This window comes from Heliconius melpomene, chromosome 12 (assembly GCF_056956725.1).
Source record: "Heliconius melpomene rosina isolate 202511_hmr_F chromosome 12, ASM5695672v1, whole genome shotgun sequence".
Classification (NCBI taxonomy): Eukaryota; Metazoa; Arthropoda; class Insecta; order Lepidoptera; family Nymphalidae; genus Heliconius; species Heliconius melpomene.
In genome coordinates this window covers 5042375-5069968 of record NC_140400.1, presented here as the reverse complement: position 1 = coordinate 5069968, position 27594 = coordinate 5042375, and the positions used below count along the sequence as shown (strand labels likewise).

At 37.2% G+C, this 27594-nt stretch overlaps 1 protein-coding gene and 1 long non-coding RNA gene across 3 annotated transcripts in view; one reads left to right on the top strand and one right to left on the bottom strand.

Annotated features, from left to right (window-relative positions):
- Positions 1–14812: 14812 nt before the first annotated feature.
- On the top strand, positions 14813–26636 carry LOC146533560 (uncharacterized). 2 transcript variants are annotated; one of them, XM_085194845.1, is made up of 6 exons: positions 16833–20091; positions 20719–20848; positions 20922–24179; positions 24829–25987; positions 26084–26216; positions 26502–26636. In XM_085194845.1, the coding sequence occupies exons 4-6, from the start codon at positions 25546–25548 to the stop codon at positions 26512–26514; spliced, it is 588 nt and encodes a 195-aa protein (XP_085050971.1). In that variant the 5' UTR covers positions 16833–20091; positions 20719–20848; positions 20922–24179; positions 24829–25545; the 3' UTR covers positions 26515–26636. The 2 variants fall into 2 exon arrangements, 1 of the variants encoding a protein (XP_085050971.1); XR_014878578.1 differs by lacking the exons at positions 20719–20848; positions 20922–24179; positions 24829–25987; positions 26084–26216; positions 26502–26636 and adding an exon at positions 20484–20540 and having other exon boundaries at positions 14813–20091.
- The window catches only part of LOC146533559 (uncharacterized), a 23403-nt gene continuing 16919 nt past the window's right edge, over positions 21111–27594 (bottom strand). The window contains exon 2 of the long non-coding RNA XR_014878579.1: positions 21111–26803. This is a non-coding gene — a long non-coding RNA (uncharacterized LOC146533559). The remainder of the gene's footprint in view (positions 26804–27594) is intronic.

Genomic DNA, 27594 nt, shown 5'->3' with positions numbered 1-27594 from the left:
CCCCTAGTTATGTGCTATGCGAAACGCAGGGCCATCCCGCGAACTATCGCGGATGTTCCCGTGCGCCTCGCAGACGCACTAGGCGCGGAGGCAAAAACCGTGCCTCAAACAAAAAGGAGCCGGCTCCTACTAAGTATGAGCCTGCCCCTCTTCCTAAGGAGAATGCGTGGTTTAAACCCGCGCCTCCGCCGGTCGTCGCCCTCGCTGCGGCACCGGTACAGGCGCCTACTGTTCAAGTAGCGGCTTCCCTTCCCGCGCTCGCGCCTTCCGCCCTCTTCTAACGCTAGCGACTTAGCACTAGTGCTAAGTTTCGCTAGATGTTTTGATTTCAAAGAAATCAAAGTTCTCGCGGCTAAACTTCGGAATACGAATGGTTCCGATGACCGCGCACAAGTCATCATAGATCATATTGATCTCATAGAAGCCATCCAGGGCTTCGTAGCTGTTTAGTTTTTCCAATGGCGGTCATCAATAGATTCACCCCATTGCCCGCTGACTCGCAACTCGCGCGTATTAAACCAAGAGCTCTGTCAATAGCGACTTTTAACGCAAACTGTGGCAAACGCCAAAAAGAGGCTTTGTGCGCCTTCGCGCACACCCATCACTTAGATATCTTATGTATACAGGAGTCTTTTCTAAAACCTGCGGTTCGTAGTCCGGGCATTGCGAACTACAGGATTGTAAGAAATGATAGAGCCACCCATGGCGGAGGCACTATGATTTATAACAAAAAGAATTTACACTGTATACCCTCGACTCGACCCTCCATCTCTTGAAGCAGCCGAAGCGTCGGTATGTCAGGTATTCCTCACAGGCTCATCATCAGCCTTTGATTATAGCTTCTGTTTATCCTTCACCGTCTAGGCAAATATTAGAAAACGACATTCTGGCGCTACTTAGTATGGGTGACTCGGTCCTTCTGATCGGAGATCTCAATTGCAAACATAGACTTTGGAATTCGTCGGTGACTCGTGTCAGCGGCAAGAGGCTTCTAGCCTTCACTGAAAAATATAACGCTTGTGTTAAAGGCCCGCCTTCTCAGACTCGCTTTCGTGCCCGCGGCACAGGCGAGGTACTCGATATTGCCATACTTTCGAACGTCGCTCTGTCGCAACTGTCTATGGATTCTATTCCCGACCTAGATTCGGACCATCGTCCTGTTATTCTCAAATTAGGTGATGAGCGCCCCTCAGGCCCTCCCACCAAAACAGTGATCGACTGGAGGAGATTTTCAAAGCTCCTCCGTTCAAATGAATCTCCTCTTAAGGAATTAATACCTGGCATCGCCGACTCCGCGGCGCTAGCAATAGACGCGGCGAACAAATTTACCGATTATATTCAAAATACAATCCAGAGTTGCTTGAAAGTGGAACCTACCCGACGGTAGGTTTGATATCTCAGATAAGCTCAGGCGATTGATTAGGCGTAGGAACGTAGCTATGCGACGACACGATACGTACCCGACTGACGACAATCGTAGGAAATTTTACAGATTAAAGAGGAGAGTTCGATTCGAATTCGAACTTCTGCGCGGTGAGTCGTGGGATAAAAAGCTCGAGGGGCTCGCTCCATCGCACCAGGCATTCTGGGCGCTATCGCGAGCTATTAGAGTCGATTGTCTCTCGACTATGCCTCCTCTCATTAGGTCAGATTTATCAATTGCCGCCGATGACACCGAAAAAGCGGAATGTCTCGCTGACAGTTTAGAGGCTCAGTGTACTCCGAGTACCGAGTCAGCCCTGCGACCCGAGCCACATTGCGCGCGTGGATTCCGCGGTCGTAGAATGGGCGCTGACGCCCCCGCAAGGAACCGCTCCGCCCGACCCAAAGTCATCATCAAAAACCTCAAAGATAGGAAGGCCCCGAGGCCCGATAAATTGTCAAATAGAACTCTCAAGTCCCTACCGGCTCAGCTCATATCTCTATTGGTCATTATTTTCAATTCCCTTCTTATGTCGTGCTCATTCCCCGACGAATGGAAGGAGGCCATAGTCATAGGCATTCCCAAGCCTAATAAGCCGCGGAATATCGCGTAAAATTTACGAGAGAATAATTCTCGTTAGACTCTCTGAGGTGGTAAAGACCAATTCTCTGCTCAGAAATGAGCAATTCGGTTTCAGAAAGAAGCATTCCGCCATACCAAGTCCACCGCGTTGTAGAGCATATCGCTCGACACAACGTAAGGACTCATCTCCGCAGCAATACAGCTGCTATTTTTCTCGATATAGCGAAAGCTTACGATAAGGTCTGGCATAACGGTTTGATTTTCAAGCTGCGCACCGTTTACGGCTTGCCAGACTGTCTCGTGCACATCCTGCGAGACTTTCTCACTAATATATACTTTCGCTATAAAGTCGAAGGCATTCTCTCTTCCCCCCGCCTCCTCCGCGCAGGCGTGCCCCAGGGCTCCACGCTCAGTCCTATCCTGTACTCGTTGTACTCCAGTGACATGCCGCTCACTCCGGGTGTTCACATGGTTATGTACGCCGACGATACAGCCCTCTTCACAACTTCATGTTGTACTCTCATATTAAAAGATCGACTCCAGGAAGCGGCCCGCGCACTCGGTGCGTGGTTCCGCCAATGGAGAATCGAGGTCAATCCCGAGAAGAGTAAAGCAAAACTCTTCCCTCTCAATAAAAATAGAAGAGTCTCTACCATCTATCTCTTAGATAAACCCATTCCCTGGGAAAGACAGGTCAAATATCTAGGTGTCACTCTAGACTCTAGATTCACTTTCAAACCCCACATTAAAAATGTCTGCAATAAAGCAAAGTATATTCTCAATAGATTGTGTTATCTCATAAACAAGAATAGTAAAATGGCACTTAGAAATAAGCTGACACTATACAAAATTTGTATTAGACCTGTCCTTACATACGCTTGCGTTGCGTTCGCGCACACCAAGCTTGTTCCCTTGCAAAAGGTACAAAATAAATTCTTACGTATCGCATCAGGTTCCCCCTGGTACGTGCGTAATGTCGACCTACATAGAGATTTTGAAATGGAATCGATTCACGAGCACTGCAAACGCTTAGCGAAGCGCTACTTTGAGCGCGTAGGCTCGCACGCGAATCCCCTCGTCACTGAGGCGTGTACACTCCTGACGCGCACCCTAATCGTAGACGCCCGCGTAGCGTCCTTTTAGATCCCGATGACGCCATTACCGTAGCAAATGCCCCGTACATAGGTAGGAAACACACTACACACGCACGACACACACACCGTCGTCGCCGGAACCGACGACGTAGTCTAGCTTATTCCACGGCCCGGCCGCATCTCGGCGCGGTTGGGCCCAGCGGTTAGGGACCGTTAGCTCCCTTAGATTAGTCTAATTTTATCCCCCAGTCGCGGCTTTTGTGTCGCGGCTGGCTTTGCTTAGAATGGGGAAACTCCCAGCCCGCTCGACGGTCGCAAGCCGATGTTCGATCCGCGCAGGGGTCGCCCTTGCGCCGTTGGCACTCCCACAGGCAGCCACACAGTGCCTGCATATTTTCAGGGACAGAGTACCCTGTTCCCTACCCACCCGGTGTCGCTGTAAAGGCCAATAGGGCTAACAGCATTAACCTCAAAACCGAAAAAAAAGGGATAAGGCGAGTCCACTACCAGCACTCTTATAGTTAAGAACTAGTTTTAATAAAAATTGTATTTTATTTTAACCCATTACCGCCCTCTGTACCTGCACAGGTACAACTACTTAATCGATAAATTATGTATTTTATCTGTGGTAAGTGTTGAAGGTAGTTAGAAATTACAAATCTAGATGACACTAGTTACCACATAATAAATAAAAATATGCGGTGGCGCGAAAACAAATGTCACTTATTTTGTAATAAAATACGGAGTCCAGACACGACATACAAGGTAAGATTATTTTGTTGGTTTTTATCAAAAATAGTGAAATATTTCAACTTCTTTTTTTATTTTTATGGAGACTATTTATTTGTGTTGATAATAATAACATAAGAATGAAAGTTTATTACAAAACTTGTAAAGTAGGGGTTGTTTCATTTGTTGTACACAGGCGGCTACAGCGTTCAGATTCGTACTAAAATTTTTTCGTTTTGTTTACTTATAAGTTGAAATGGCCAATCGGAACGTATTTACCAGCTATAAGAGACTGGAGGAAGCCTTGGAATCAATTTTGGCTGATGAAAGCAATGATGAAGAGTACGATATGGTATTAATGCCACCAGATCCGGCTGTGGTGAGTGATGAGGAAGAAGGTAATGAAGATAATTTGGCGGCTTCAAGTTTCCCTATGGACGTTCCAGGGACTATTGAGGTTGGTCGGCGTCGTCCTGACTACGATGTTTCGGAACAAAACGACAGTGATGATGAGCCGCTAAGACCTATGCCGGCAAAAGTACCAAAAAATGTGATGTAGATTTACCTGTATGGAGGAAAACTCAGCCAACCTATAGTTCTACGTATGAAATTACCGATATCGTACAAAAGAGACAAAAATACGTTGTTGAAAGCTTAGCAGACTGCAATCCCGTAATGTTGTTTGAAAAAATATTTGATTATGACGTAATGGATTTGATAACAACTAACAGTGTCTTGTACGCTAATCAAAATAATAGGCACGGTTTTGAACTTGATAGTGCATGTTTGAAAATTTTTTTGGTGTACTGATACTGACCGGTTACCATGAATGGAGGAGGAGGTTAGATGAAGACCTTGGTGTTCCATTGATTGCTAATTGCATGTCACGCAATAGGTTTTTGGAGATAAAAAGAAATCTTCATTTTAAGGATAACGGTCTAATAAATGGTTCGACAGATAAAATGATCAAACTCAGATCATCATGCGATTTGATTCAGCGAAACTCTAGTCAGTGGGGTGTATTTCATGAAAGCTTGTCTGTGGACGAGTCCATGATCAAATATTTTGGCCGTCATCCATCAAAACAATTTATACAAGGAAAACCTGTAAGATTTGGTTATCGCAATTGGGCTGCGACAAGTTCAGATCAGATCAGATCCAAATGGATCAGTCTATCAGCCTTTATCGGATTGCAATAAAAGGAAAAAAGTGGTGGTGGGTTATATTTACCTATTTGTTAGATATGGCGATATCAAATGCTAGGCGACTACATGTTTTGCTCAGTAAAACTAAACAAGGGGGATAACTTACATGGACCAGTTATCTTTCAGACGAATTATTGCACGGACTTATTTACGTCCAACGAAAACTAAGAGCCGTCCGTCATCCTCAGCGGCATTAGGGGGTCGGAACAATAATGGTCATAATCCTGAACGGATGGAAAACCCATTGCGATGTGTTATCTGTCACCAAAGAATTCGCTGGCGTTGCGAAATATGTTTGAAAACGCTATGTGTGGAACGACCTTGTTTCAAACAATTTCACTGCTAAAGCGCCCACTGTACACGAATGCTAAAAAAACACAATGTATTGAGTTTGCTTTACAAAATGTTAAAAAACATAATTTCAGTCTGCTAATTAAAGGAGAAACTCTCAATTTGTCGGAATCAGCTATTTTCTTAGGTGTAACTATAGATTCCAAACTCCAGTGGAACGCTCATCTGGAAGCACTTGCGGATAAACTCAGCTCTGCCGCGTTTGCAATTAAAAAAGTAAGACAAATGACGGACGTTGACACCGCCCGACTATTTCCATAGTATTTTATCTTATGGAATGCTGCTATGGGGCAGTGCTTCAGACATAAATTCAATATTTATCCTCCAAAAAAGAGCCGTGAGATATATTTATCAACTAAGAGCGCGAGATTCTCTGCGAGATGTTTTCAAAGATGCAGGTATTCTTACAGTTGCTTCTCAATTTATATACTATAATATTCTCTTTGTCCGACAAAATATACATTGTCATAGTAAACATAGTGACAATCATACGACAACGACAAAAAGTTAATAAATCTTTTATGGGTCTGAGCATACGTGTATATAATAAAATTCCACAGTGTATTCTAGATTTGCCACTTCCAAAATTTAAAATATCAGTAAAAAAAATTCTGACAAGTAAAGCTTATTACATTCAAGATTACTTAGAGGACAAACATGTATGGAATTAATGTCTATTGAATGTAATGCAGGATAGCTGCGAACTAATGTAATAGATTGTACCATTGATTTTGAAACTGTTGAGTTTCTTGCCGGCTCTTCTCAGCAGAACTGCCTTCCGAACCGGTGGTAGCTTTTTGTTCATATGTTCATTCGACGATTCAAAAGTGCTTACTATAAGTTTATTTGAATAAAGAATATTTTGAATTTGAATTTGAATTTGAGTACACCCCTAAAACTTGATACGTAATTTTTTTTTTTCATTTTATCTTCTTATATAGCATATTTTATCCCTTATGGACTAATAAATAGAAAAACAATAGAAAAATATACTGTAGTTTCATTTTGGGCGTTAATGGGTTAATTATTTTAATATACAAAAGTTGAAGATATTTTTACTGGCGTCCATCGGTGGGGCCTAGCTAAGTGAAAAAAGCGCAATCATAAGTAATTCCGCAAAAGTTTCGCGAAGTCTCTCAAGACTAAGGCTAGGCAACGAAACCAAATAAATAAGTTTTTGTTTTGTTTTTAAAATTCTTTATTAATTAATAAGTAGGATAACAAACATAACTTAAGCTAGAAAATATGTTGTTAACATTATTTAACCCTTAATCAAATATTGGGAAATTATTTCCCACATGCCACTACTGTAATTTTTTTGTTTTATTTCGTTTTTGGCAACTCTAATCAGTACCAACCTTAGGGAAAAATAATCGTACAGAATTTTTTAATTTTAATTATTTGCAACATTTTGTCTTAAGGCGCGAACTGTCATTGTATGTCAATGTCAAAAACACAGTTTGAAATATTTTGTAAAAAAACCGGTTCAAACGGAAGATAAAAGTTTTTGAAGAAAAAAATCTGGTAAGTGCATAAACACAATAATATTGTAAACTAGACTTGTTTTCTGAATGTTTCTTACGGTTTTTGGGCTCTCAGCATTGATATTTGTTGTATTTTCTTAGGTTTAATTATGTGGGAAATTATTTCCCATTGTTTGTTCCTGCATTTGAAAAATTTTTATATATACAATAAATAATTTGTCTGTTGCACTATATAAGTACCTAAACAGGTATAGTTACTTATAATTTTATCTAACTTACACAAAATTGTCAGCGAGTAACTCATATATGGAGCTTTCTCGAGAGTTATGACTGCGTTTGTGTGATTTCTCACTTGATTTTTATAACTATTATATTTTAGAACTATTTGTACTGCTCAGACTACCAAGTTAGTTTAGACTTCCTTTTATTTGTTTTAGCTATTTAAATATGGACGCTAAAAAGTTACAAAAAGTTCTACCAAAGAAAAAATTGGAGGAGGTGGTGCAAAATTTAGACAACTTGTCTGATTTATCAGCCTCAGATTCTGAAGATGACTCATGCTATATCAATAGCATTCATTCTCCATCCGATACTTACCTCAATCAGCTTGACGATAACCTAATTGAACAACGTCTTGAATATATCTTCGGCTTCGAATCGAATCAAGATAAACAAGAAACGCCTACTATACAAGCCCAACAGATTTCAACGGATGCCTTACTGACAGCCTTAGGAGAAACATCTCATATCACAAACTCACCAACAATAGACAGTCCTTTGCTAACTTACTTAGATACAGAAAATGACGAATGTAATATACAACTTCAAGACATTCACGCATTTGAAGTTCAGCAAGAATTAATAAATGTCATTGGCGTTCCCATGGAAGAGTTTTTGGCAGATGATGAACAGACTGAAACTAACAACGAAATACGCAGAGATCGTTCTAAGCCAAGAGTATGGGAGACAAAATCCGAAACCCATGATATTCCCGTTTTTGAAAAACGTTTTAAACCCAAGGCGAATGACACGCACAAAACTTCACAACTAAGTATTTTTGAACGGCTTTTTCCTGATGAACTGATTGTTATAATTGTGGAACAAACAAATAGATACGCATATCAGAAAAATAGCAACAATTGGCAACCAGTAACTCAACAAGATATTAAGGCGTATCTAGGAGTTTTAATCCTCATGGGCTTAAATCCTCTGCCGGACATGGAACTGTACTGGTCTTCAGATCCTTTTTATTACAACAAGGAAATTGCCCAGGTTTTCCCAATCACAAGATTTAAAAAAATTACGGAAAATCTCCACTTAAATGATAATGAAATGGAACCACCAAGAGGCTCTTCTGAATACGACAAATTATATAAACTGAGACCCCTCCTCACAGAACTGAACAAGGTTTATCAGAGAGAAGCATTTAATTCTGAAGTACAATCAAGGTGCGATGCAAAAACCGGGTACTTGTACCAATTTGAAGTTTATACTTAAAAATGCGACAGCACGGAAAATGAAGGATTAGGATACAATATTGTCATGAAACTCTGCAGTAGTGTACCAAAAAATACTTTAGTCGCATTTGATAACTTTTTTACAAGTTGTAATCTTATGGAAGATCTTTATGATAAAAAGATTTATGCAGTAGGGACAGTCAGATGCAATAGAAAATATCTACCTGATATAATAAAGAAAAAGCAACCAAAACCATTGCGATTGGAAAAACATCAGTTTGCAGCTGTTACTGCAGAGCCAATCACAGCCATTAAATGGCTTGATACGAAAGAAGTCGCTATACTTACGACAGCCCATCAGCCACTACGATACAATGCTTGTAAAGAGGACCCAAAAGGATGGTTCTAGAGCAGACATTCTTTGTCCGAAAGCAATTGCTTCGTATACACTTAGCATAGATGGAGTTGATCTCTTCGATCATTTTAGATCATCGTATCCAATAAGCCGTAAATCACGAAAATACTGGATGAGACTTTTCTTTTTTTTTATTCGATGCATCCATAATAAATGCATATATTACCTACAACTATACACATGTTGCGACCCTTCACGGACACCGAGAATTTAGGTTACGCTTAGCACGTGCCCTAATAGATAATCACACAACACGGAAAGGTAAAGCACAAACAGGTGTACTTTTTAAAAAAGATAAGAAAGGGGGTAGGTTTGGCGTGCCAGACGAAATTCGTTTATTGAATGTGGGCATACACTTGCCAGAAGAGACTAATACTTACAAAAGGTGTCGCTTTTGCAGTACCAAACAGAAAGAACAGAGAACAAAAATACAATGTTCAGTATAATAGTAAGTTTCAGTTTATATTAAAACTATATATCATTCCTAACGTTGTTGTTTCATTTTATAACTTTATTCACTCATATTACAGTATTTTTTTCAATTTTATTATATAAGACAAAAAAGAAACAAGTAAAGTAGGAGCAACTTACATGTATAGAACTTGTAGTAAAAATATATCAAAAGTTGAGAGCTATTCCGGATAATGGGAAATAATTTCCCACTTAATTATATTTTGCTTTGAAATACCGGATACTGGGAAATAATTTCCCACTGCAAAACCCCCATTTCCCCCCTTTTTATAAAAAAAGGAGTTGTTTTTCGAAATCTACGGCACCCACTTACCTAAAAGCCGTGACCAGATTTCAAATTACTCGAAAAATAAAGTTTGTTTGATTAAGGGTTAAAAGAAAGGTACTTTATCAGGCTAATAAGGCGCCTCCAAAAGTTTACAAACTGTAGGTTAAACAACTTATTAAACAACGTAATTAAGATTCAAACGAGTTGTATGTTATGTATTCAATTCATTATTTTGCGTAAAAATATCGTTCTAAAACTGACAATGAAGGTAATTAATAAATAAAAGCTTGTTAACAAAGTTACGCTCAGTTACGACCAGTAACGAAGCCGCGAGTAGACCTCTGCGTCCCCCTCGTACAGTCGTACTAGGGCGACAGCGGGGGACGCGTTTGAGACGCAGCGAGTCCGAAGGCTGGCTGCGCACTCGCTGGACCGGTTTTAATACACATTCGCACGGAAACAGAACGTGGTGATGGGGCAAGATAATTTGTAAAATTTATGCGTTAATTTAAATATGAATTCACGTAATGTAGGATAATTAAGTTTTTTATGTCATTTAATTAAATTAGTTTTAAGTGGCGTATTATAAGCTATTTTTAATGCTTTATTTTGGATGGTTTGGAGAAAATTTAGGTTAGTGAGACAAGTGCTACTCCATACAGGACAAGCATACGTAACGCGTGGGCGTACGCAACTAGTATAAATACGTAATTTTGTATGCGGACTGAGGTTACTCCTTCTATTTAGTACTGGGCTTAGTAAGCCAAGCGACTGTATCCCTTTGGTTCTAAGATACGCTATTTGTTTTGTCCAATTGAGTTTCCTATCCAATAGTACTCCCAAGTAACGTACATAACTGGACCATGGTATTTTATGGTTTAAAATTTGTAGCTTTCTCTGAGGACACGACCGTTGGCGGCTGAATAGTATGGCCTCTGTTTTGGTTTCGTTAAGCTTCAGTTTCCAGTTTGTGAAGTATTCATGCAACATATCCAGGGATAATTGTAAGCGACTTATTATAAGATCTAAATCCGAAGCGGAGGTGTATGAGGCAGTGTCGTCGGCAAAACAAGCCAGGTGAGTACGAACCTGGGTAGGTATGTCATTTAGGTAAATCAAAAAGAGATAAGGGCCAAGTATGGACCCCTGAGGCACGCCAGCTGGCACTGTCTGCCATGAGGATTTCGTATTTTGAATGTGGACCCGAAATTTGCGGTTGCTAAGGTAAGATTCAATTATCTTAATCAAGAAAAGTGGAATCTTAGCTGATATGAGTTTATGCAGTAGGCCCTCATGCCAGACAGTGTCAAAGGCTTTTTCAATATCCAATAGGAACATTTCAGTAGATTCACGGAGGTTTAGATGATGAGCTATATGTTCAGACACTCGAGCCAATTGTTGAGCAGTAGAGTGCTGAGCACGAAAGCCAAATTGCTCACCTATGAGCAAGTGACTCGAGGATGACAACAGCCGCCTATATATGATTTTCTCGAATACTTTACTCAGACCAGGGAGTAGGCTGATCGGCCGGTAGCTGGATGGTTAATTCCCTTCTTTACCTGGCTTTTTGATAGCAATCGTTTTTGCAAGTTTCCATCTATTTGGAAAATAACCAATATGAAAACATCCATTGAAGATCTTAGTTAAATATACTATAGTTTTAAGGGAGAGATTTTTTAGCAATACATTATGTATATTATCATCACCACACGATTTACGTGTTTTAAGTGTTCGGAGTACTAAACGCACCTCACGCGGGCTCGTAGGTCTATCCAAACTCGTTGAGCTTTTGCTTAGCAATGTCATCGAGCTACTAACATCGTTTTCAAAGCTGGGACTAACCCAGTCCCTAGTTAGGCACATATTATTATAAAAAGTTTTGGCTAGCAGATTACATTTTTCAAAGTCACAAATGGTATATAAACCATCGTCTGTTTTAAGGCTAGGTATGCTTTCAGTTTTAGATTTTAGCTGTTTTGTTACTTTAAAAATATCAGTACTAGGGTTATCCACTTTTTTTAGTTTACTGTCCCAGATCTCGTGGTGGCGGACAGAAATGTGAATTAGATATTGGGTAAAATTTATTTGGGATCTAAGTCGTTTTTTGAGTGCCAAATTGTTACATTGAGCCTCTATGCGACGAAGATAATTTTTATATCGTATAAGACTTTTTATTCGATATAGTAGCTTACTGAAAAGAGGTATTTGTAATGCCGTTGGAACGTTCGTATCACGAGCTTCGACGATAGCTGTATGGAGATGCTCAACAGCTGCATCAATTTGGGAAGTTGAGGAGTACGTACTAGAAGTTAAGGTAAGTTTTGTGTCCAGTGAGTATCTAAAGCCTTTCCAGTTTGCCTGGTGATATTTGAAAATCTTGGTAGGATTAAGTCGAGGTACATTTCCGCCAACGCTAAAAGTAACAGGTAGGTGGTTAGATGACAGTTTAAAAAGAGTTCGTACATCATCTTGTAACTGAATGTTTAGGGCTAAAACTAGGTCGGAGGTTGTATTCCTGCAATCAGGCCGATAATTTAATTGTGTGGGTTTATCAGGACCGTATATGATGTAATCGTTTTCTATCATATGGCGAAAGAGACATTTACCACGAGTATTATTGAAAGGGCTTTTCTATAACTGATGATTTGCATTAAAGTCACCCATAAAGAGTACTCGGTCTCCCAGGCTAAATAAGAGATTTAAATCGTCCACTAGCAATGGGAGATTAGGGGACTGGTAGACTGAGATTACACTAACGACTTTTCCTGAAAGGTTAATTTGAATACCGATTGCTTCAATGATTTTGGTGGTCGGAATGACAAGAGGAACATCCTGAAGGTCTTTTTTAACTATTAGAGCTACACCCTGTCCACGACCGCTACTATGCTTATCCTGCCTATAGCACACAAAACCGGGAAAGTCTAAATTAATTTTTGAAGTAAGCTTAGTTTCGCAAACGGCAATGATATCGATAGATACGGCACTCACCACGAGATCCATAAGTTCATGGGTTTTGCTCCGGAGACCGTCGGCGTTCCAGGATAGAAAGCTGAGTTTGTTATTTCTACACATAGTGACCAAGGTGAGAAATGACTAATATGATTTTTTCTAACATCGATGTGCAGGACATGAATTGGGTCTTTAGACTCTTGATTGATTTTAATATTTCAAGCATTTCGGTAGTACACGAGTCATTATTGATTTCTGGCGGGGCCGGTAAGATAACTTGCTGTCTTGCTTTCACGCTGGTCTCAGGTTCAGCAGATGTCATAGTTTTATTTTCGGAAACAATGCTAGCCCACGATTTCAGTGGAAACTTAGATGAAACAGGAAAGTTAAACAATTTTGGTGGATTTCGTTCTTAATCTTTTTTTAGTTGTAGTTTTTTTAGGTAATCAAGCCTCATGCTACATTGACGATAGTTAGCCGGGTGATCTTCCTTACAGTTACAGCAATGCGCGGGCATGCTGCGGTCCTTTTTTGGGCATTGTGCACTCAGGTGGTTTTCAGTACATTTCACGCACCGTGGCGTGAGGTTACAGTTTCTTGCAGCATGTCCAAATCTCTGGCACCTAAAGCACTGTGTACCAAGAGAATTGCGTGATTTGAACTTCTCAATACGAACTACGCAGTTGAAAAGATATTTTATGCGGCAGAACTTTGCGATATCGCAGTCAACTGGTAATTGAATTAGAAAGGGAGGGCAAGGTGAGTCCTGCGATTTATTGGAATGCAACATTTTAACCGTAGTACCATCAAACCCCAATTTTACGAGCTCCTCGGGTAAGTCTTTTTCCAAATAAGCTGGTAAGCCCTTGATTACTACTTTACGTACGTCCCTTCGGGTATACGTAAGGAAGGCCGCTCCTTTAGTTTTCATTCCTTCTTTGACTTTCTGGTGTGATTCAGAAGAATAGCATATTATGGCTACTTTGTTCCTACCTCTGTACTGTAGTTTAAAGCGTGTTGTGTATTGAGAAACCAAGTCTTTGATGGTCATGTGGGTCCAATCCTGCTGAATATCTAGGATAATGGGAGGTATATGACCACTTTTCTTGATTGTAGTTGAAGCTTCCTTGAACAAATTGGTGGTTTCATTATCTTGACTTACTGGTTCACCATCTAACGAGAGTACATTGAACTTGTTATGCACAGGCAGTTCACGGCTTTTGTCAAACTTCTTCGGGTCACGAAGTACCGCTATGCGTTTTGCAGTTCGCCATTGTGAATCTTCTGCTGATCTTTTAGAGCTTAAACTCTCAGTAGAGGAAGATTTTACTAAAAACCGATCTATAATATCGATAATTGGTCGATGAGGTTTTCATCGATGGCGTATCCATACATCACTAGACCAGTGAATAAGCGCTCTGGTAGGGATATAGCAAACGTACGTGCACCAACGTCGAACGCTGAACGCGGAATGAAATAAATAAGTAAACATACTCTTATAAGTGGAAGAAATTTTCAAGGAAGCTACCGTCTTGAACATTCTGTAAGTACCAAGTAGCTTTATCTTTGTCACCATTCCTTCGCATCTGAAACTCCCAACTTTTGTATATAATAGCTATAGGAATACTAGTAGTGTTATTCACTCTCCTTCTGATAGTGAGAGTAGTGAAAGTAGCGCGAGTCAGTCGTCCTACCATTTTTGAGTCCCGTGTTTACATTAAACAATGGAACCAAAAACCTTACTTTCGTTCGTCCCTTCGTATAATGGCGACGCTTTTACTTTATATAATTATATAAATTGTGCTAAGCAATGGCTACAGATAGCGGGTGGACATACGCCACAAAATGTTATGTTATTATTAAGTAAATTGGAATCTAAAGCTACTATTTCAATATCGGTGATTGAGCATGATTTCAAATGGAATAATATAGAATTAGCATTAAAAAGAGAATGCGGAGATAATAGAGAGCTAAATACGTTATTAATAGAGTTAGCAAATGTTAAGAGAAAAGGTTTATATAAAGATTTAATATTCGAATTAAAACAAAAGTTATTTTTTATTAGAAGTAAATTATTAGATAAATATAGTGAAAAACTTTTAGTAGATGAGGTAATGGAGCCGTACATAAATACCGCCCAGAATACCTTAAGAAATAGTTTACCGTATCATGACCAAATATATGTATCTAACTATAATTTTAATGAAACGGCAACCAGAATATTGCAATTAGAAGCAGAAGGGAGATATGACAACTTTAAACAAAATGTTTATAGCGTTTTACCGCCGCCGCGTAATGTACCTACATCAAAATGCGTATCCGCAATAGAAATCGAACTTTAATTATAACCAGAGACATGCTTATCCGTCTACATCCCGATCGAATCATTTTCCGATGCGACATAATTATAATAATATGATGTAAGATGTAAGATTGATTGATTATTATTATTATTGATTGTAAGATGGACGCAGACTGAGTTAGACTCCGTAGATCGCCAAATACGTAAATTGTTGACGACATACCGAATGCACCATCCGCGTTCGTCTGTAATGAGACTGTATATCCCGCGTAAGTGTGGAGGTCGTGGCTTTTTGAATGTCAAGAACCTCCATAACCACGAGGTATGCAGTCTTAGAGAATATTTTCTCAAGATTGACGTGGATATGCACAAGGATGTGGTAACAGTTGACAAAGGCCTTACTCCTCTTTCCTTGGGCAAAGAGAACTGGCGTCGGCCTGTAGTATTTACTACTTCTGATCGCATGGCTGTATGGAAGAGCAAGGAGCTGCATGGTAGATTCCATAGAGCCCTAGTGGGCCAGGACGTGGATACTGCTTCATCATTATCTTGGTTACAGTTCGGGGATCTTTTCGGAGAAACTGAAGGTTTTGTCTGTGCAATTATGGACGAAGTTATCAAGACACGGAACTACCAGAGACATATTATGAAAGATGGCACTATCGACATCTGCCGGGCGTGTCATCGACCTGGGGAGTCCCTCAGACATATTGTCTCTGGTTGTTCTCATCTTGCTAATGGTGAGTATTTGCATAGACACAATCAAGTAGCCAAGATAATACACCAGCAACTTGCTCTTCAATATGGCCTTGTAGAATTGGAGGTGCCTTACTACAGGTACAATCCCATGTCAGTTCTTGAAAATAGCTGTGCTTTGCTCTACTGGGATCGGTCTATTATTACTGACAGGTATATTGTTGCCAATAGACCTGATATAGTACTAGTAGACCGAGTGGCGCGCCGCGCAGTGATTGTTGACGTTACTATTCCACATGATGAAAATCTCGTGAAGGCCGAAAAAGAAAAACAATCTAAATATTTGGACCTAGCCCATGAGATTACCGCCATGTGGGATGTCAATGCGACTATCATTGTGCCGATAGTGGTTTCAGTTAACGGTTTAATAGCGAAAAGCCTCGACCAACACCTTAAGAGGCTATCGCTTAGCGGTTGGATCAAGAACCGGATACAGAAGGCAGTATTACTTGAGACGGCACGTATTGTGCGGAGGTTCCTCTCTCTGGAGCCCTAGCCACCGATGGCTTGGACCCTTGTCCCGCCCTCGGAAGAGTGGTTTTTTTATATTTTTAAATGTATCTTTTTTTTTTATAATAATTTATATTTAAAAATGTAAAAATAATTCGCTAATTTAATAAAAGTATATGCTGTTTTTTATAATAATAATAATTACAACCATCACAAAAATTAATGGACTCCGAATCTAAATAATGTTTTTACTAGGCCGCAGAATAGTTATTTTAAGCGAAATCAATATCGTCCTAATACAAATAGGATCCCGCAGATGGAGGATGTTTCAATGCAAACTGCGCCTTCATTACGTCCTGGTCAGGTCAATCTAGGGAAAGGTATTGTTGCTGAGGAAGTATTCCACCATGAAAATAATTTTGATAATATTAATTTAAATTTTCACGAAGTTGCCGACCGCGAAAAAACATCACATAGTATAGAACATGTGAAAGATAAAGAGAATCACGTAGCAGATGCGTTAAATGTAATTCAAATATTTCATACGAGCTCGGATTCATTACAAGCTGATTGTGGTGAGGAAATATCGTTAGACAGTACACCATGTGAAATGAAAATAGCAAAATCCTGTAAATACTGAGTCCAACTCACGGTTTTCAGACAATAAAACATTAAGTAATACAGTACATTCATGCCAACAAGACAGTGATAGTGGCATACCAATTATTCACAGTTATCCACCGAAACGTTAAAGACGTGTAGTGTTTGAAAGTGTGCCTAACGAAAGCGCGAAATATGAAAAAAGTATGTGGTATTTTTATATTCCACCAAATAATGAGGAAAAAGTTAGGTAATTTTAATTTTAAGATTTCGAATCAAAATCTTTGAAATATTATAGTTAAGTAGTAAGTTTATTTTTATTATTTCAAATCAAAATCTTTGAAATATTATAGTTAAGTAAAAGTTTAATTTTATTATTTCAAATCAAAATTTTTGAAATACCATAGTTAAGTAACATGTGTGATTTTATTATTTCGAATCAAAATCTTTGAAATATAATTATTACACATTTTATTTAAATTTTAAATAATTTAAATAATATTTTATTTTATTTTTTGGTAATATATTAAGAGTTAAAGATTTAATTAAGCATCATTTTTAATTTTACTTAGATATTTTATATAAATAAAAATGGAGCGATCGTGAGGATATTATTTCATGGTAGGAATTTAAGGATTTATTAATTCAACATTTTGGAGACCCGCGCAGAGAGGAGTGTATTGCGATAGAATTAGAAAATTAAAAAAAAAATAAAGTTAAAAAAATTATAGGAAATTTTATATAACAATTCAATTATGATATAACCGCGAAAGAGAATAATTTTGTTTATTCCACACATATTCTAAGTGTCTATAGTATATTCATTAATAATTTTCTTTCAATACATATAAAATTAAATGCAATTGAGACTTCTTTAGCTTTTGGTAAAATTTCTGTACTACATCAATCGATGCTAAATTCGACAGAATTGTTATAGGGGAAGGTGGGGTAAGATGGGGACCCTATGAAAACATATAATGCATGAAAACATATGTCACTACAAAATTTGTTTTTACGCCATTTGTTAGTATATAGTGATACTTGTTAGTGTCACAAAAAGTTTCGTCGGAGAAAATATGTTCCTACTTGGTATGCATGTTTTTTAAATTTAAAGTGGTTTTATCTAATTATTGACATATATAAAGTGCGTGACTGTTCATGATATACGATATACAAGATGCGTGACATATTTTTTTATTGATGTTTATTTATTTTATTTCTCTAAACTCATTAATTCGTTCCGGCTTGCTTTGATTAATACCCATAAAAAAAATTATACCACTTATAAGTCCAGTTTGGGAAAGATGGGGTACCTACTGCTTCTCCATAGATTTAGTGGATAGACAAAACTGTAAACCGTAACCAAAGCTAACAAACAAATAGAAACTAACAACACAAATAAGAGAGCCAAAAAAAGCCATGTAAGATGACGGAAGATCTAACATATCAGATGAGGAAGATACAGAATGCCTACTACTGCCACGGCTTGTTTTCTGAGTCTATTGAAGGATGGATAACTTGCCAGAGACGCGGTAAATGGGCGCATTGTGATTGTGCAGGAGTGGAAAATAAACGATGACGAAGCTGTCCATATTTGCCCTGTGAAGATGACGACGTTTAAGTATTCTATACCCCATCTTACCCAAGGGGGTACCCCGTCTTGCCCTATAGGTGGGGAGATTCACAATTTTTTTTAAGTTGATTTTGTTATAAGAAGAATTATATATTTTTTTGTTTTGACTCATCATAATTAAAGGAGAAAGTCTGGTTGTTTTTTTAAAAAAAGTTCCTACATTGTACAATTGAAAACAGAGGGTTTTATTTATGAAATACCTTAAGGTCCCCGTCTTACCCCACCTTCCCCTACATAATATTAGGTATAGAAAAAATTCATAGTTTAATATATCCTGTAACAGAAAGTAACTTGGTCAAAATAGCGCAAACTTTTATTGTTAAAGCATATGTAAAAGCAAATCAGATTATATTCATAATGGAAGTACCTCTCACAGATAATAATACATATAATTATTATAAAATTTATTCATTACCTATTTTTAATACATTTAGAAATTAAACTTCTATAGTTATCCCTGAACATCCCTTCCTTATAGTCAGGGCCGGTTTTAGCACTACCGGCGCCCTGGGCGAAATTTTTTCGGCGCCCCCTAACTACAGAAAATGAGTACAATGAAATAACCATGTATTTAAAGACGACGATGACTTTGTTTTTTTTTTTTTTTAGATATCAAAGACGACGGTGACTTTGTTTTTTTTTTATTTTAAATATTAAACAATTTTAAGATATCTTTGCGCAAAGCGCCCTAAACGGGCTTCTACGGCGCCCTTTTTATCCGGCGCCCCTGGGCGATCGCCCAGGCTCGCCCTACCCTAACGCCGCTAGTGCTTATAGTGAAAGGTTCTAAATACTTGTCGCGAACGGCGCCGTGTCAGCAACTTCCCGGCGGTAACCAGGTCTTATACACTGAACATGAGTTAGTGCCATATGCTACTACAACGTGTACGCAACAATTAATGCAGTTCCAAGAAAACTTATCACACTGTATACGTCGTGTTATACAAATTGAAGAAGTTAAAGCGCAACGTATATCACGCGCTCGTTGGATAATATATGCACAGCAGGGAATGGTAATGACCTATAATTGTAAAGAAGATATTTCTAAAAGAAAAGAAAAAGAAAGTAAAACAGAGCCAATTATAAAGATCAACAGTGTCAGTGTCGGTACCCTAGTTTTATATTTAATATTAATTATTATAGGTATAATTTTGATTGTTAATAGATTTAAAACTAAGAAGCCTCAGAATCCAAAATCTTCCGAAGGTTTCGAACTTAAGGAGGGAGGAGTTATGTTGGCTCATGGCATGAGAACGATACAGGTAAACGCTTGTTCAGCATTCGGAACGAATCCCGAACCGAATCCGAAATCCGAAAAAGCGAATCCCCTCATGCCATGGGAAACAAACGTTATGTTTTAGTATTAAATATTCTATATTTTATTTTTTAGTCGACTAGAGCATGCACTTCTGCTCGGTCGATTCACTAGTTAAGTTTAATTATAAGAACATACAACTTTGTTCTAGTTTTAATTAAAATAAATTTAAAATTAACTTGTTAGTTATTTTTTAAAAAATCCCACTCGCGCTCCCGTAAACTTGTCTCCCTTTATTTCTAATAAGCTCTAAAATGAATAATAAACAAAAAACTAAGCGGTCACCTAACTACACTTAAGAAGAAAAAAACACTCTGCTTTCAATAGTAGCAAAGTAAGTAAGTTAAATAACACTGTTCTCAATATATATGGCATTAATATTATTGTAATATTAGTTCTACTTTTATTACTATGCTTCAGATACCAAAACGTTATAGATTGTAAGAGGACAGGAGCATATTTTGTGCAACAGAAACAGGCAGTCTGGAAATCCGTTGTTATGGAATACAACAGCATATGTACGACTGGGCCAAGAGATATACACATGCTTAAACATTTTTATAATAATATTAAGCATCGCGCAAGAAAAGATTCTGCAATCAAAAATGTAAGTATTAATAATAAATTATCAGTATACCCATTTTCGCAAACGTTTGTATTTAATAGAAAAAACAACAAAAAAAATATAACTAATATTCCATAAATGTTTAGAAAAAACGATACTTGGAGCAATTGTCTGTTCAAAGAAATGAAGACTTTTCTTTACAACCATCGACTAGTAGCCAAGCCGAGCAAACTGTGGTTGCTGAAGTGACAATTATGAAAGTGTATATAGTCTTTAAAATGATTAAATAATTTACATTTTTTATAATATAACTCTATCTATAGTGTTACAATATATCTCATTTAAATGATAAAATAAACTTTAATAATGTCTAAACAGAACATTTTTTTAGAAGAGTTGTGGGAATTTTATGTTAATATTTTTTTTGTTTACAGATTATTATAAATGAAAATCTACTAAAAGATTTAAAGAAGAAGTGTGCTGATGAACAGGTTTAAAGTGTTATAGGAGAAAAATATATTTCGGGAAACATAAAATATCACCTCTTGTGGTGGTTGAACAGTTTCCAAAACAGTTCAAATCCTATTTTTATATGTTTTCCAAATAAATAGTAATACAAGCTTATAATTTATGTTAAAATAGTCTTTAACTCCCTCAATATTTTTTCAGAAAAATATTAAGAAAACAGGTGGATCGTTTACACCTACTGTAACGGAGAATGAATACCAAATACTCTCAGTTTTGGATAACCAAATACACCCCGATGTAAACCCATATGATGAAGCAGCTGAATATTTTGGTAGGCCTAGATCCTAAATTTTACAATTAACCAAAAAGTATATTGATATATTCATTAAAATTATTTTTTTCAGGTGAAAATGTTGAAGAAAATTCCAAAAAAGAGTTGGAACAAAAATCCAATCCATCTATACATAGGAAAAGGAAACGAAAACTGCAAAGAACTACCTTATTAAAAACACAATCAGCAGAAGCGCTAAAAACGATTTATTTAAAAAAAAAATTGAGTTGGCCTATTACCAAAAAAAAACTAAAATGCAAAGGTTTAGGTCTGAAAAAAAGAAAAATGAATTAGAAATTGAAATATTAAAGATTAAACTACAAAAGGCCAAAAAGGATATAATTTAAAGGAATACATCATACTTATAAATGTACATTTTTTTACTTTTTTTATTTTGTTTAGTTATTTTTCTTCAATTTTAGTGTGGACTGATATTATTATAGAAATATTTACAAATAACATGTTCCTAATTGTTAAATGAAAATGTTATGTTAAAATTTTATACTGTCCACTATTTACCAACAGATTTCTACCTATTTCTCAAAATGCGACTTTTTAAATCCACTGCAGTCCGGTTTTAGAACTGGCCACAATACTACTGCTGCTTTGTTGAGAGTTACTGAAGACACTCGATCTGCAATGAAAAAAAAGGCATTTAACAATGCTTAATTTCATTGATTTTAATAATGCATTAAATGCAGCAGATCATGAGCTTCTTATTCCTCTGTCATACAATACTAATGTATCCAGTACAGCTGTAGAGTGGTTTTCCTCATATCTTTGGGGACGTCATCAGTCGGTTTTCATGTAGGCCAGACTATTTCTGATTGGCATGATGTGACAGCTGAAAAGCTGTGAGCTTCAAGGCGTTATTCTATCTCCTCTAATTTTTTCAATATTTATTAACTTCATTACTTCCATTATAACTTCTCGATACCATCTTTATGCTGATGATTTGCAGCTTTATGAGCATTCTAGCTCATTCTAGCTATCACATAGACGTAGAATAGCAAGAATCAAAAAATATAATAAATCAACTGGCAGTAATTTGGAAGTTAAATTTAAGAACAACAGAGGAACCTCCTCTGTTCTGTTGTTAACAGAACACCAATTTACTCTGATATTGTGTATAATAGATCAGATGAATATAGAAGTGTCAATGAAATGTTGAAGCTACTACAGAATAGAATTAGCATGCTACAAGAATTAAATACTATTCTTACAAGAATAAGGAGTAGTATGATATCATCTAGAGGAATTGTGCCTGGATTAGTAATAACAACTACAATACCAACTGGAGTATATTCTTGTGACCAGATGTTGTACATAAAAGAAATGGCAGGATATGTCATGAAAATAAGTGTTATGACTTGTCAACATACTCATTGATGTTATCAGATGAGCAGAGTGCTTGTTTTAATTATATAAATAATGATAGGCTTAGAGGAGAAGGTGGGTAATGTGGCCCCTGCAGGTATTTTGGCCCACTTCAATATTTCGGTATTTAGGACAGTGACATCTAGTAAAAAATACTCGAACAAATGTATAATATCATTAACGTGATTGACACCCAAAGCCGCCGCTAGAGGGTTGTTTAACTTTTCATTATTGGAGCAAGTCGTAACGTGCACCGGCGAAAACTTTTTACGAGTGTCGAATTTATTAAATAATTGTGTAAAAAACTAATTATAGGTGCATCTGGCGCATTAATTCTACGTGTATCTAAGTTAACGACTTGGATTTAAGGTAATAATCACGAATTAAGTTGATTATATAAGATTTTTTTATCTAAGTGTAAAATGTCGCTATTTTCGTAATATGGCCCCCTAATAACGTAGGTATTATGATCCCTGGGGGCCATAATATATGTATGTATTCTGTAGATAACTACTTGTTTGTTGTTTTTAGTTTTAGATGCCACGAAAGAACTTGACACCCATTTCGAATAAAAATAGGAAGACCTGGGATCCTAAAGAAATGAAAAGAGCGATTGAAGCCGTCCGAAATAAAACTATTGGTTACAAAAAAGCAGTCAAAGAATTTGATGTACCGAGATCTACTTTAAAACGGCTAGTAAAAGATACCGAACAAACAATCTTTAGATATGATAGTGAATAAACCACTCGGAAGAAAGCCTATCCTGCCAACTGTTTTGGAGAAATGTTTACTGAAATATATTTTATTTATGGAGGCCAGGTTTTACGGGTTAACTAGACAAGATGTCAGGCGGGCTGCTTACAGATTTGCCTTAAAATATAACATAGCAAATAATTTCAGAAACAATATGGCAGGCAGAGCTTGGTTAGACCATTTTTTGAAAAAAGGAAAACGACAAATCGGAGCATTGACGACAGCTGAACGTGGTTCACTTATGACTATTGTGTGTTGTATGAGCGCATCAGGCATCTTTATACCACCTGTGATGATTTTTACACAGAAGAATTTTTCAGATATTTTAATGAAAGGTGCCCCACCGGGAGGCATTGGAAAAGTCTATCCATCAGGCTGGATTCTTGGATTGGTTCGTGCACTTTATTGAGAAGACAAACCCATCTGAGGCTAGCCCGGTGATGCTGATTTTAGATGGACATTACAGCCACACACGCAACGTAGACGTCATAGAGCTGGCCCGCGAGAACCACGTGACTATCATCAGTCTCCCACCTCACACAACCCATAAACTCCAACCTCTCGATAAAACATTCATGGATTCACTCAAAAGTCATTACAGCGAAGAAATCCGTCAGTTTATGTTACATTTCGAAAGAATGCTGAAACCACATGACATAGCAGAGCTTTTTGGTCGAGCCTATATGAAGAGCTGTACGGGAGAAATAGCAGTAAACGGCTTTCGTGCTACAGGTATATACCCTGTTCAGCCACAGATATTTACGGATGTTGAGTTTATAGCAGAAAATCAACAACAGTCAAAAAACCAACATCAGTTACACGCAAGCACTTCATCATCTGCATCTGACGCCGATCATCATACCAATGGAAAAGATTCGGCTGAAATTGTCCAAAGTCTGTCGAATGACTTAGATATCTTTCCAGTTCCTGGTCCTAAAAGAAGACCTCTAACAGAGGAAGAAAGGCAACGACTGCTAAAGTAATTACATCATCTCCTTATAATAACCAGTTGAGGGAATCCTTGCAATTAGCAGAAACTCGAAGAGGACGTGGACGAGGGCGTGGCCGTGGTCGTGGATGTGAAAACATCAGCCCTGATGGGAGTGACAGCTTGAGTGACCAGGAATTCGGGAGCAATAGCAATGAAAACTCAGATTTTGAAGACAACCTGCAAGCAAACAGTTCGGCTGTATATGCAGATGTGAGTTGTATTTTCTGCCATAATACCACCCCCATATCTCCATTAGTTGAATTTCTATTTTTTTTAAATAGTAATTATTTCTCAAATAATAATTTGTTTTAATTAAAACCATGTTCAAATATGATTAAACAGATAAATGCTGAATGTTTTTATGTTGCTGTTATTTCACAGACCCATTACTTCAAATGTTATAAGCTAAAATCAAAATGGGGGGCCACATTACCACCTCTTATCCTCCTCTATCTCCTCTACTATTAAATTGAAAACTATTACAAATACAGCTAGGTTTTTTTTTCTGGCATTGTTTAGGATCAGGAAAATGTTGGTATGGGAATAAAATAAAATTTAATATATTAGAAAAGAACACTACTAATCCACATGGCTATAATTGTCACACTGCCTCAATATCGTGTGAAAGAGCATGGTGTACACATGGAGTATCATGTGTATGGTATAGATAGGAAATTGAACCTGTAGGACCTAGAATACTATAATTTATTATCATAGATTTGGGAAGCAGAGATAGTAGTCATTTTTAGTGTTAGTTAGTTATTTCAAAACTGCGGCAAAAATCCTGGCTCTAATTATACCATAAACATTTTTCATCATTAAGTAATTTCATAAATCTATTTATGTGTGTTTTGTACAGTGAGCAATGCCAAGAAAACGCAAAGGAGCTGATTTGAGCCGTAATACAAGTAAATCTCGAAGCTTTGGAAATAGAAGATCCGAGAGAACCGAAGAACAAATGCAGCAACAAAATACTGATGCACGTGTCAGAATGGCGCAATTGCGTCAAGAAGAGTCAGAAGATACACGAGCTGAACACAATGAAGTAATAAGATTACAATAACGACAGTCACGCCGTTTCACAGTCAATAGACGCAGAACAAATGACCAACAACGACAACAGGTACATCGAACATTTACATCTGATTCTTTCCTGCGACTAGCATTCCGGTATGAGCCCGATATTGCTCAATATTATGCTCATTCAAAAGTGGTAATTGGTGCTATGGACTAGGAATGTCCGCATTGTCATGCTCTGAAATTCAAAAATAAGCCAGTTGGGATGTGTTGCGCGTCAGGAAAAGTGCAACTACCTGAAATTGAAACACCACCTGAACCATTGAACGGTTTACTTATCGGCACGGATCCAGATTCTAACGTGTTCCTGAAGTCAATTCGAACATTCAATTCATGCTTTCAAATGACATCGTTCGGAGCAAAAGAAATAGTTCGAAATACTAATGCAAATGGTCAACAATACAATTACAACATTCAAAAACAGAGGCCAAGTTTATCATAAAATGGGCTCACTGCTGCCAATGCCAAACGAACCACATACATTTTTCAAATCTACTTCATGGACGGCGAGGATTCCGGAAGCGCACTTGCCAATCGTGTGAAAGCACGTTGTGGTTATAATAACCTTGATTCATTTTGTGCCAGACATATCGTCAGCGAACTGGACGCTCTATTGAACGAGCACAATGAATTGTTGAAAATATTTAAATCACACATGCACAAATTACAAAGCGATAATCACGCTATCGTCATTAATCCTGATAAAACGCCAGCTGGAGAGCATATTCGTAGATTCAATGCACCTGTTGTTGATGACGTTGCTGGAATAATGGTTGGCAATGGCACAGGTGCACGAGAAATTGTGATTCGTAGAAGAAATAATAACCTTCAGTTCATTGCTGATACACATCGTTCATATGACGCTCTCCAATATCCGCTAATATTTTGGAAGGGACAAGACGGATATTGCACAAACATAAAACAACGAGATCCCGTGTCAGGTACTTAATTTATAATGAACTTGATCATTAATCATTTAACAAAACAATTATATTATTGAACGTAATTAATTTTATTTTTATGAAAAATTATTACAGGAGCTGAAACAAACAAGAACGTTAGCTCGAAGGATTATTATGCGTACCGATTAATGATTAGACGCGGCCTGGACGTCATTCTTATGAAGTATCTTATTATAAAAATGGTAGCTTTGATATTACTACTTAAAAGGTAATTTAAAAAAGTATATAAATTAATGCACATGATAAATATAATAGAGAGGCCATCGTGGCGCATGGGCACAAGGCTGACGACTGTAACGTGACCTTTGTAGGTTCGATCTCCACTTATGAAGGAAATAATTCAAAGATTACGAAAAATATATAACCTGGCTCTCTGATATAAATCTGTGTTTGCAACGTATTTACAACGGTTTTGCTTATTTTGTAACTTTTATAAAAAAAAACTATTTTTTTTTTAAATATTGTTAAATATTTTAATATTTTTTTGTTGCAGTTACGTAATCTGAGGATAAAATCGAGTCAGAGAAGGAAGATGATTCTACCGTTGAATCTTCGTCGTCAGATTCATAAAAAAATAATGATGAGATAAATAAATTTTAAAATATAACACTTGATAAAAAATCAATTATTTTCTTATAAACTTGTAATATTTCTACTTAAAACATACACTCTTTTATTTATATTCTATTTCTTGAGGTTTTCAATTGATTACGTATTGCTTGCCAATATTTTCCTAATTTTATTAAGTATGGACGTTTTAAAGTTATTAGTACACATGCTTCTAGCAGTCACCGTCTGAAACGAGTGAAACATCCAAATCAGACACAATTCATGTCTCTAATATCGAAGAATCGTTTAGTATACCAATATTACACGAAGCAATAGACAAAAAGTCAAATCAAATTCTAGTATATATATACATGGTATAAGAATGAAATACAAGTACACGATCTTCCTTTTTGTTTATTATGATGAGGCGACCAAGCTGCAGAACAGTATTCCAGCTTACAGCGCACCAGGTAATTGTAGAGGGATACTAAAGTTAGAGGATTTATGAGCACCCTGGAACACTTCAATACAAATCCTAATGTAAATGTAGCATAACTAATTATATCATTTACATGATTTAAAAAAGTCAACCTAGTATCAATAGTATCAGTATCAATGGTAACACCACGATCACGTATCTCAATGACTTCCTTTAAGGCTGGCTATTCCTGCAACTTTATATGTAGTCTCAAAAATATGTTTTTTTCTCGTCAGTTTAATATGGAAACATTTACTTACATTTAAAGATACTTTATATTTTCGTAATTAAATTACAGAAAAATACTTTTACGATGGATTCCGGCATAGTAAGGTAAGTATCGTATTCATACTTTTGCTTATGAAATTTAAATATGCATGCTTTTTGCAAGTATTAAAGTTAAGTTAAGTTTTTGAACGAAAGTTTTAGTTCTTAAGTTGGCCATCGGCGCCACTATCTTTGTAATAGAACGTGATTATACTAAATTGAATGTAATTGTTGTGGAGAAATAAAAGTTTTTCTTAAAAGAAATCTTACAGTTTATTTATAATAAACGCCT